This window comes from Diadema antillarum, unplaced genomic scaffold, assembly GCF_040938485.1.
Source record: "Diadema antillarum isolate AM-2024a unplaced genomic scaffold, OU_Dant_1.0 seq00001992_RagTag, whole genome shotgun sequence".
In the NCBI taxonomy this organism is placed as follows: Eukaryota; Metazoa; Echinodermata; class Echinoidea; order Diadematoida; family Diadematidae; genus Diadema; species Diadema antillarum.
Window position 1 is genome coordinate 276,672 of NW_027272648.1, and position 12,351 is coordinate 289,022.

At 38.5% G+C, this 12,351-nt stretch overlaps 1 protein-coding gene across 1 annotated transcript; it reads right to left on the reverse strand.

Moving 5' to 3' along the window:
* Positions 1–6,072: 6,072 nt before the first annotated feature.
* On the reverse strand, positions 6,073–12,151 carry LOC139713515 (esterase OVCA2-like). The gene is made up of 7 exons (XM_071625242.1): positions 12,047–12,151; positions 11,672–11,742; positions 10,616–10,807; positions 9,884–9,949; positions 8,817–8,957; positions 7,128–7,187; positions 6,073–6,247 (listed from the first exon to the last, which is right to left on the reverse strand). Exons 1-7 carry the CDS (start codon positions 12,127–12,129, stop codon positions 6,147–6,149), a joined length of 714 nt encoding a protein of 237 aa, XP_071481343.1. The 5' UTR covers positions 12,130–12,151; the 3' UTR covers positions 6,073–6,146.
* Positions 12,152–12,351: the final 200 nt, after the last annotated feature.

The window sequence follows — 12,351 nt, forward strand, 5'->3', positions numbered from 1 at the left end:
CCGTTTTGCTTGTAGTCATAACCATTATTGCTAGAACTACAGTACATGTACATTGTCGATTGCATTACAAAGTCATCTGCTGAAATACAATGGACTTCAATCATAAAACCCCTTAACTTTCTTGCCACAGGTTCATAGTTTCTTATTTGTATTTTACTGTCCCAAATGCCCTGATACAGCAATTATCAATACAGTGTATAGTGATATGATTTTGGTGGTCCAGAAAGGTCATCTACACCACCATAAAGCAGTTTCAGAAATTTAGTTTTATTACCAAAAGTTTGCAAACAAATATTGATATTCAACTGTGCGAGACGAAAATGTAACATTGTGTGAACTCCCAGTGAACCTTTTTTTTTTTTTTTTTTTTTTTTTCAAAGAGCACATACTGTATAAATGTAGGTGCTAGCAATACATGTACTTGTACTGTATAACCAATGAATTAGGCTTGATGCAAATGATAAAATGTATAACTGCTATCACTTATTTGTAGTTACAAAGTCACATGATTGGACTATAAAGTGCATATAAGGCACTTTATTTCTTATGACAGATTACATATGACATGACATGACATGACATACTTTTCAATCATGTGAAGTAAGATGGATACTTATCTTTTATCTCAGGGACCCATACTAAGTTGTATTTTGCATCCATCAAAGTTGATGGAGGTTTAGTGTATTATTGGACTGCACAAAATATATCAAGTTGATGGGGGTGGGGGGGTGGGGAGAGACAGATTGTTTTTCTTGTACAGGTTCATAGTTTCTTATTTGTATTTTACTGTCCCAAATGCCCTGATACAGCAATTATCAATACAGTGTATAGTGATATGATTTTGGTGGTCCAGAAAGGTCATCTACACCACCACAAAGCAGCTTCAGAAATGTAGTTTTATTACCAAAAGTTTGCAAACAAATATTGATATTCAACTGTGCGAGACGAAAATGTAACATTGTGTGAACTCCCAGTGAACCTTTTTTTTTTTTTTTTCAAAGAGCACATACTGTATAAATGTAGGTGCTAGCAATACATGTACTTGTACTGTATAACCAATGAATTAGGCTTGATGCAAATGATAAAATGTATAACTGCTATCACTTATTTGTAGTTACAAAGTCACATGATTGGACTATAAAGTGCATATAAGGCACTTTATTTCTTATGACAGATTACATATGACATGACATGACATACTTTTCAATCATGTGAAGTAAGATGGATACTTATCTTTTATCTCAGGGACCCATACTAAGTTGTATTTTGCATCCATCAAAGTTGATGGAGGTTTAGTGTATTATTGGACTGCACAAAATATATCAAGTTGATGGGGGTGGGGGGGGGGGGTGGGGAGAGACAGATTGTTTTTCTTGTACCATCTCAATTGTCATTACAACTTCTAACTACACCAAGAACAATATTTCAGAGTGGTGATATTGGGGAGAGTTATGCAGGGATGATGTATGTGTATGTTGCACATGTGTATATGACATCTTTGCAGGCCTGTAGGAGTTCTCAAAGGGATCATCATGGTCCAAATGCACAATTACACTATCACTAGTATGACAAGTTGAAAATGTTTGTATGTATCTTTGATATAGATAGCTAAGCTTCATTTTCTATTTGGTTTTCATAAAATGACAATGACAAAATGACAATGCCTTCTCATTCTGGGGTGGAATCATTAAATGTGAACCGATGACATTTAAGTCAAACTGGTGTGCATTCAGATGGTGTCAAGGCCAAATAGCTATGTAGCAGGGTTATAAACTGGTAGGCCCTAAATGTGATCCATGTGCATTTGTACTTGTTAAATGCTTTGTAATTGTGATCATGCCAAGCATGTTGTGATGTGTAATTTCATGTTTGAAATAAAGGAATGGATGCTTATAAATATTCAAACAAGACCCAAGTCACGATGTCTTACCCAGCATATGTTTTTCTGTGTCTGGCTGTTTGTGATTGCAAGAACTTAACAGCTGTCCATATTCCATGATGCACTGTGCCTCATGCAAAAGTGCTCCCAGTAATTCATCATCATCTTGCTTCATGCAACACAATTGCAAATTGTCCATGATGTGACCCATTCACTGCAGAGATCATGCTCGCAGATCTTAATGTAAAACTCGTGATACATGAACGTTGTAGATGCCTATAGTATTAAAGCCATCAAAGCCGAGTCAGAGTACAATGTCCAAGATGCACATGTTCCATGGAATCTATAACTCACATAACCAACAAAACTGAGTTATACAAATGTAGAATGTGTTAAGTCATGTTACTTTTTTGTATCAAGATTTATGCAATACATTGTAACCATTTTCATTGTACATGTACCAATAACTAATGTGAAATAAAACAAGTTGAATAGTAGAGAAGTTTATCAGAATTTGGACAGAGAATAAGGCAATTATAGGAGTTGAAATATACACATGTATGAGTAAATACAGTACAGTATATGATAAGCTATACGTGCAAATTGGATGAGGTGATACCTGTATTATACATGTAATCATAAATGCGTGATGTTAAGACCAATTCTAATTAAGATTGTCCAACTCTGTGAAAGTGAATTGGCTTTATCTATAACCTTCCACATGAACATGCAGTTAAATGAACTATGACCCATTAGCAAGTACAAGGCCGTACATGTATAGTGTAGGAGAATACAAATGTACTTCAAGGCTCCACCACATTGCACACAAACAGGAAACACTCAAACACTTGTATTTTAAAGTGAAACACTGTATTTACAATTTATTTCACCCAGGAGTGACACATTGCTGGCTAAGAAAAATATATTACACTATATATGGCACATAATTCATACTGAACATGCAAATGTACGGGACTCCCGTTATAACAAAGTCCTCAGGATCAGAAGTTTTCTTTTGTTACATCAAAATTTTGTTACAACCGAACAAATAAATGATTTTTAAAAAGAGAGCAAATAATGTTGTGGCTCAAATTTTACTTCACTGTACACAGTGTAACTGGAATTTGATTATAACCAGAGTGCATTGTAATGCAATTGATATAAATTTAGCTATCACTGACTTCATTTGAGCAGAGTGTTTATGAATAACTTAATTTGTCTACTAAAAACAAAACAAAACGTAACAGTGTTTGTCATAAGTACCAAGGAATAGTATCAAGGAATAATACAATGAAATCCTATAAATATCAAATCCAAATGAAACATTCAGCAGACATTTCTGGATAAGAAATGTCAGTGCTTGAATACTGTTCGTGTTATTTGTGTAATAAACCTCGCAGTACCAATGGATTTTGATAGTTGTCGTTGGACAAGAAAATTGAATGATTGTGCTCAGAGGAGATCACATTGAAATTTCCAATTAGTGGAAGCATGAAGATTATATAACATGTGTACACATGCAAACTGTACACAAGTCCTTACAGTTTATTTATTGCTGCAAGCCTGATCCCACTATTAGCAGAGACTCCAACCCACAGCACCTTCTGATCTGGAGATTCTCCGGCCTGAAACCCTGAGCAAACGGGAGGCTCCAAGTTGATGTGTGCGAAGCGCGAAATTCCTAGGGTTCTAGATGCTCTCTGGTGCTATCTAAGGCTTGTTTTTTTCAACATACAATAGCAATAAGTAAGAAATCCTTTCCAACGGGAGACACAGAGCCAGGGCGGGAGAAATTAAATCTCAAGCGGGAGAACGGGAGATTTTGCAAAAATGAGTTTTCGGCGGGAGATCTCCCGTCGAAAACGGGAGAGTTGGAGTCTCTGTATTAGACCCATAAACCCTTGTTCCCACCAATTTGTATGGAGCAGTACAGCTTTTGCTTTTTGAAATAGGGTTGTTGTATCTCAGTCCACAGTCATGTAATGCATTTGTGAATTAATTACCGCCATATGTTTATCCTTTAGATGTTTTGGGGAACTTTGCAGACAACAAATGGTACAGCATATCATATCAGGGCCTACAACATAATAATTCTTACTCGTCACCAATCAGGACCCCAATCGGACGATTTCGTAAGTGGTTAAACTCACAGTTGTGGAGTACAGCAATAGACAGAGAAATCAGTACATGTATCATTCTCTAACTTATTTTCAGGAAGCAAAATTAGCAATCCTGCATTGGAAATGAATTATACAATGTATTACACAATGTTATCACACACCTTGCTCACGTACTGTGTATTGTGTTCAAGTACATACATGTACCTGAGGACATCACATTTGTGTCAGGATTAGAGACAATATCTTCAAGTACTTGTATATTCAAATTCACAAATGGCACCTCATAAATTTGCGAAAACAAAACCCCTGCAATTTGTACGTATGGTGTATGCATACCCTGGTGTATACATACACTAGCTGGTCCTGTTGATCAGTGGATATAGTGTATCATTTTATGTCAATAGTGAGATTTCACCTAAACTGAAAAATAAATACATGTAAATAAATAAACAAATAAATTGCTAGTGCCATCAATCTCTCAGTAATCCCATCACTCCCATTTATAGGCCAGGACCTCAACTGGGTTGGAAGGCAGTCAGAAGAACTTTGCAAAAGTCACCACGTGATAAACAAGAGACCCGCGGGTCTAGCGCTCACCTGAGTATCGCAAGTTTACCTTTCACGCAGTCACTAATCTAAATTATTCACAGCTCTACTAAAATTTGACCAGGCATTCTCAAGTAGAAGATGAAAATGTACAATAAGGACCCATTTTTAAAAAGATTTCTTAATTTGGGGGGATTGGGGACCCCTGGGGCCGTCTGGGTGGGGCATGGTGCCCATTTTGATAAATTGTGATCCTGACCCCCTAGGGATGCTACCTGCCAAGTTTGATGTAAATCCATCAAGAGGTTTTCAGGAAGAAGATGAAAATGAACAATTCAGGCCCCTATTTGGACCTTCCCAGTCCCCCCCCCCCCCCCCAACGCCCCCAAGAGGGGCACCCCTGGATCTGCTATGAACAAACTTGAAACTACAGTCATTAATGTACTCACTCATAGTATTATCTTAGCTCTATAACTTCTGATTCTAGAGAAGATTTTAAAAGATTCCTTCATTTTGGGGGGTTTGGGCCCCCTGGGGGCCCCCTGGGTGGGGCATGGTGCCCATTTTAACAAATTGAGTTCCTAACCCCCTAAGGATGCTACCTGCCAAGTTTGGTGAAAATGGGTCATGGGGTTCTCAAGAAGAAGATGAAAATGTACAATTTAGGCCCCATTAGGACCCCTCCCCACCCCCCTCCCCTGGGTCCCAAGGGGGGCACCCCTGATTCTGCCATGAACAAACTTGAAACTACAGTCATCAATGTACCAACTCATAGTATTAACTTAGCTCTATCACTTCTGGTTCTAGAGAAGAAGATTTTTACAGATTCCTTAATTTTGGGGGGTTTGGGCCCCCCTGGGGGCCCCCTGGGTGGGGCATGGTGCCCATTTTAAGAAATTTGAGTTCCTAACCCCCTAGGGATGCTACCTGCTAAGTTTGATGAAAATCGGTCTTGGGGTTTTCAAGAAGAAGATGAAAAAGTACAATTTAGGCCCCATTAGGACCCCTCCCCACCCCCTCCCCTGGGTCCCAAGGGGGGCACCCCTGATTCTGCCATGAACAAACTTGAAACTACAGTCATCAATGTACCAACTCATAGTATTAACTTAGCTCTATCACTTCTGGTTCTAGAGAAGAAGATTTTTACAGATTCCTTAATTTTGGGGGGTTTGGGCCCCCCCCCTGGGGGCCCCCTGGGTGGGGCATGGTGCCCATTTTAACAAATTGAGTTCCTAACCCCCTAGGGATGCTACCTGCCAAGTTTGATGAAAATCGGTCTTGGGGTTTTCAAGAAGAAGATGAAAATGTAAAAAGTTTACGCACGACGGACGACGCACGACGCACGACGGACGCCGGACGAAGGGCGATCGCAATAGCTCACTTGAGCCTTTGGCTCAGGTGAGCTAAAAAAGACAATTTGGAGATCATCTCAGGCACACAAGAAAAATGAAGATTTCCAGAATACGGTAATTAAGAATATGAAAAACTTGGCAGACCAGTAACCACACTGGTCAGTGTCTGCGCCACTACAAATGCAAATGTTGGAAAGTGTTTAAATAGTGTTTCAAAGTCAGTTAAACTATCAAGGAATTTGGTCTTTGTCATGAGGTCGATTCTCCCATTTCCCGCTTCTTCTCCTTTTGCGCTTCCAGAAAAGATAAGTAGACTTTCTTTTCTGCCGATGTAGCAGGAACATAATGACCTGGAGTAAAAATGACATAAAAATGCACTTACACACATTTATCAGCGCTTTAAAAACACAACAGCTGCCAAGTTTCCTGTGATAAATCACTGCATTGAACCTGAAAGGTAGTGCAACTTCACTAGACATCTCAAGGAAGCAAGAAAGTGGCAAAATTCTTCACTTCTGGTTTTGTGTGTGTGTGTGTGTGTGTGTGTTGTGTTATTGCTGTTTTGTAACTTGGGAGAGGGAATTACTTTGCTGCATTATATTTCAATACGAGTGCAAGACAAATAATGATACGGAATACCTCTGACAGATTTCGACAAAGCATTGATTTTATGTTTTTGAAATGCACTAATTTTTAACATTAAATATTGATTCCATTTAATTCATCTATTTAAAGAGTATAAACAGCATATGCATTTTTTTTTTTCTGAGCACTGGCAATTAATTATGACTTGAAGTTTCTTGATTACAAGGGAGAGAAAAAAGCACTACGCCTTGTCCACCGACATTACCAAAGTGGAAGGCTATACAATTCAGGAAATGTAGCCTTTTGGCTGTGTGATGTCATCATGTTGTTCACCAAGTCTATGGACATTTGAATTGTACCAAATTGCTTGCAAGTGCATGCAAAGTGACCTGTATTGCATCAGAGTGTGTATATTAAGGGAAATTTGTCAACTACATGTACATAAAGATTGTGTATACACTGTATACATCTCTGACATTGAGAGCAAAGTCTCTACCACAACAAATCATTTATCATCATCACCAACATATTTGAACATATTTGACGCATAAGCCCAAACAACAGAAAATGTACAATGAAACAAATTAAAACTGGTATATTAAACAAGGCTGACAGAGAATATCAGGGCAAACTCAGGTCTCTTACCTCCATTGTGATTTATGATGGTAGGGTCCACAAAGTACTGCAGCATATCTTCACTGGATTCTTTATAAGAAAACAGGAAGAAAGAATCAGAAGATAAGCAAGATTAATAAAATTATCTAATTATTAGGTCTCACATCTACTTCCATCCATGATGCCAAATAACATTATCACTGTTCATATCTAGTGCAGTTTATGGGAAGAAAGAGACATTTCTATGCACCCAGTGACATTTTATCCACCAAGTAAATTTGTTGGCCACCGACTTTGATCTTGTAAATTCTATATGTCATTTCAGCAGGCCTCGAATTAACCGACGGCCACCGACGGCCATGGCCGTCGGTGCCCCTCTCGTTGGCCGCAATGCCTTTTGTTTTTTTATCAAAGTTACGGCCAAAAAAAAATGTGCCCTTTTTCTTGGGGCCGTGGTGCCCTTTTAGAATGAAAGTTATTATTTATGACGTATGATATGCCCTTTCTCAAAGTCTCTTAAATAAGCTTGAACAACTTTCCTGATCTCAAATATCATACCTTCAGTTAACTCGCGTCCCAATATATCTGATTCAAACTCGAAGTATCTTTCCGAGGTACGAGACGACGTGTACGTACATGTGCGCCCGACCGGCTTTTACCGTCCCGACTGCCTCTGCAGCGCAGCGGCCGCGAGTATGTACTAGCTAGGCAGCGCATATTCAGATAGAGTAGTAAAGAGTGAACACCAAGTTCACCAAGAAAAAAGAAAAATCCCACGATGCCAAGGTGTGCCAGACTGGGGAATGGGGAGGGGTGGAGAGAGAGACCAATCAACAGAAGAAACCGCGCGTACTGGCGCATTCTTGAGGTCATGAACTGTCTGTCACAGACTAATCATAGCAATCTACACGCGCATGCAAATTCCTTTGCCTTGTGGTTTTGCCAGCCAGCTGTCGGAATGTGCTTTGAAGTTTCATGGCAGCCTGGCCTGGCTGGCCTGAAAGAGTGTCGAGTTGCAATCAATACCTACTGTTGTTTTATTCCTGTTTTAAAAAATGTTGTTTCACCTGATAGAAACGCGGAGATCGGGAATGTGTTACAGCTGTAGGGAAGAGGTTTTTGTTGTGCGTTGCACTTTGTGTGTGTGTGTATTTGTTTGTTTTTCTCGGTTTGTTTTTCTTCTTTTTTTTTCATAAACACCAAACATGCCCTTTCCAATGTGGCCTTGGTGCCCCTCTGACTGACTTAAGTGCCCTGGCCTCTTGGAAAAAGTGCCCTTTTCTAAATGGCCTTGCCCCTCCAAAATCCTATTTCGAGGCCTGTTTCAGGCAATCAATTATAAAATAGACGAAAGACTATAATATATAACAGCGAAATTTTTTTTTCTTATGGTACATCAAGGCCATGAGAAGAGTGATGCCTGGACATACAGACAAACAGAAGAACCTGAAAAAACAATGCCAGGGGCGGATCCAGTAATTCTGTAAAGGAAGGGGGGGGGGGGGGGGGGGGGAGGGGGCAACTAATATTCCTGGTGACACTTCCAGGTTTCATTTAATTGTTTCTTTTTATTTCTTTCGTCTCTAACGAAAAATAAAGGGGGGGGGTGCGCCGGGTGCGTCCCCCTCTGGATCCGCCACTGAATGCCTCTGGCACCCTTCAAGAGAGGCATAAGAATTCAATGAATATAATACACCAGAATGGAGCAGATCTGCATACCTTTTGGTATAACCTGGTCTGTGTTGCCAAAAACATGCAGTGTTGGGCAGGTGACCTTCTGTGTAAAGCAGCTGTCGTGACCTGAGCTTAGGCTTCTGAATCCAGCCACCAGAATGGCAAAGTTGAATATGAATCTGGAATCTGTCAGGTGAACAAAAAAGTATTACAGCAATCTTTACAGATTGAACAGAAATTACTTACTCCTCCCTTACATTTTGACACCATAAAAGTAACATCATTAGTATCATACTCTTTTTGTTATAACATTGTTTCTATGATTATCTGCATTGTTATTATCAGGCTTCTGAATCCATCCACCAGAATGGCAAAGTTGAATATGAATCTGGAATCTGCCAGGTGAATGAAGAAGTAAATGGAAATCTTAAAATTGAACAGAAATCACTCCTTCTTTTCATTTTGACACTATAAATGTAACATCATCGGTATTATAATATTTATGTTATAACATTACTTCTATGATTATCTGCACTGTTATTATTACTGTTGTTGGTATTGTTAGCATGAATTTATGAATACATGTACATACCTAATTAATGTAAATATTTGTATTCTTTGGGTATTCTCAGGATGTAAAAAATAATGTTGATAACAAATAAGCTAACATGAAAGCCACTGCACAAAAATTTAGCAATTAGGCCAACTAAAACTTTCTTGTGTATTCAATCTGATTAAAGAATGTTTTATCCAGTCTTGCTATCAGGATTTCCTTAACATGTCATGGCAGTAAAAAGATGAGCAGAAACCTGAATTGTTCCCCAGTCTCACCTCAGTCATTTCAAAGTACCAGGTATTCAAAAAGTCCATTCATGGAATTCTTTGTTTAAATTGCATAACTTATGAAAAAAAAAGAAAATACTATAATTCCACAGTTCTCATTTACTGAGAAACACTTACATGTATCATTTTGTATTGTGATAACTTAATAGGGCTTCCATTATACATTGTATTTGAGTTCTGCACATAGCCCATGACAGTTGCAGATGCACAGTATATAGACAAAGATTTACTTCATGTAGATGGCTGCTAAATATAATGTAGACTCATACCTCCTTGCTCTCTTAGACCACAGATCAGAGCCAACAGGGCTGCTCCCTGGCTGAAGGCCAGAATACCTTCAGAGGAATATAAATATATATATCACGCATAAATGCGCCTCACATGTTTTGTCTATATGCACTGGTCTTTGGAACTTCAGCAGAATCAGATCGTAGACATCAACTAGTACAAAATATAAAAAAGAAAGATACCAACTACTGTAGTAAAAAATATAAAAAAGAAAGATAATTCCTCTTCCTTATGATCCAAGTCAAGACAGAGAAAACATACCATTTTTCTTTATGGCAAAATAGAAATATCTATTTGGCAAAAGATCTGTTGAATTTAAATACATGTATCATGAAATATGAAATCCTTGAAATGCATACATTTCTTGGAAATTAAATGTACAAGTTAGTAGACGCAGATAAAGGTTCGGTGTGTGAGTTTTTGATAACATTTTTGTCCTTATTCAATTTCATAAAATTCTTCCGTCGAGATGTTTTCATTGTAACTGATTGACGAATTGCCCTACATCGACATAAATAAGCACTGAATTGATCAGTGTTTTAGTAGTAGCCATGATCAAAGAAATCATGGGAGTACGTACTAGAGCAGGATTCGAACCTATGACCTCCTGATCTCAGGACAGGCATCCTTATTGACAACTCTGTCAGAGAATTGAAGGAGATTGAAGGAGCTAGCTGAAGAGGACCCTGACATTCAGAGGTCTGTTCTCTCACCATCGAATGGTCCTTGTTCCCTGAGAGCAGTGGCAATGGTATCGAGGGACTCCTCGTAGCCCGGATTCACACTGGTGTGCTGCGACGCGAGAAAGCCGCCCTCTTTGTCAGAAAACCACCAGCCTCTCTCCTCGCCACTTTGACTGCCATCCTCTTTACCGCTCTTCACGATATTTGGTGCATCAATGTACACTGAAGAGAGAGAAAAAAATGGGAGCATCGACATTACAATTTCTTGCCTCATCTACATGCATTGTATCAGTCATGTCAATGACTGCAATATATCTACATGTTGCTCTCTTTCTCAAAGAGTAATAATCATTTCCATGAGATGTACAGTTTTGAAGATTTTTTTTTTTTTTTTTTTTTTTTGGGGGGGGGGGGGGGGGCATTATATTCGTTATTGCAAACCTGTGAAGAAAACTTGTATTTTATCTCTGTCTTCAGTTACATTGTTATAAAGGAAGAGGAATTGTATTACTTTATAAAAGATTTCCAATGAAACAAATATACAGTCTATCCATTCACTCAAACAGCACTCAATATTGAGTTACCAAACAAGATATACCAACTGGACACAATTTGCCCACATTAAATCACTTTAAAGTTATAGCAGAATTGAAGTTAATATCAAACTAAATTTCTATTTGGCAGTATACTAATCAGCCCCCCCCCCCCCCCATTATGGTCTATGGTGTGAAGTGAAGGAACCTCCATAGGTTTTGTAAGTCTTTTCATAAACTGTAAAACATGATATATTCGTGACACGAAATTTTTCGCGAATTGGAACCGAAGGCCTTTTTCATGGCATGACATTTTCGTGAATTGCCACTGGCATTCAATGCATATAGTGTAGACAAGAAATTTCGCATGCATTTTAATTTCGCGAATCTTGGCGCTCGCAAAATTTGCGACATTAAAATGCATCTGAACATTCCTCATTTTACAGTACTTCTTTTTTTCTTACCATTCACATACATATGCAGCACATGTATCACATAAATTTTATCATTAAAATATCATACCGGTATGTCCCTTCGCTTCTGCACTTCTTACCAAATTGTGCATGTTTCTTCAAAATCTTGCGCAGGGATCCAGTTTTCTCTCTGAACGTCTGTCCTGTCTGCCTGTAAAATTAAAAGACAACCAAATGACTCATGACCATATTATCAAAGAAAAGCATAACAAGTAAGCACCACAAAGCTTTTTTGGAATTAATTTTTCTCATTACATTAAGCATCAATATTGACAAGTAGAATACACACTTATTTCTACAGCATCCCATTTTGACACTTTGAAAAATTAAATGGACCACAAGAGATATACAGAATGCCAGGGCCCATGATTTGAACAACTGCTTGTTGTTAATACAGGAAGTCTAAGAACACAAGGGAGATGTTTATGCCCTCATGCAGCATATATGACACTTACCTATAACCATGGATGCACAGGATCTGCAAAACAAAGAAAAAGAACAAAAAGCAACTGTGACAGAGAAGCAACAGTCCAATCATAAATTCACTTATGGCCACAAACACATTACAGCCGTATACAGTCAACCTTGCTTAAGTCGACCTCACATAGGTGGATTAATCGTCCAAGTCAAAGGTCTTTTCAAGTCCTCTTCTCTTCATATTCCATTGACTGTAATCCCTCATATGTCAAATTTTCTCCAAGTCGAAGCTATTTTTTTTAGTCCAAATAGATTTGACTTGAATGCGAGGTTGACTGTAATA

Excerpts from the sequence above, each read along its gene's own strand:
- LOC139713515 (XM_071625242.1), bottom strand. The coding sequence starts at position 12,129 with ATGATTGGACTGTTGCTTCTCTGTCACAGTTGCTTTTTGTTCTTTTTC. Across the intron at positions 11,743-12,046 it reads CTGTGCATCCATGGTTATAG|GCAGACAGGACAGACGTTCA; the intron begins GTAAGTGTCATA and ends TTAATTTTACAG. Across the intron at positions 8,958-9,883 it reads TGGTCTAAGAGAGCAAGGAG|ATTCCAGATTCATATTCAAC; the intron begins GTATGAGTCTAC and ends TTCACCTGACAG.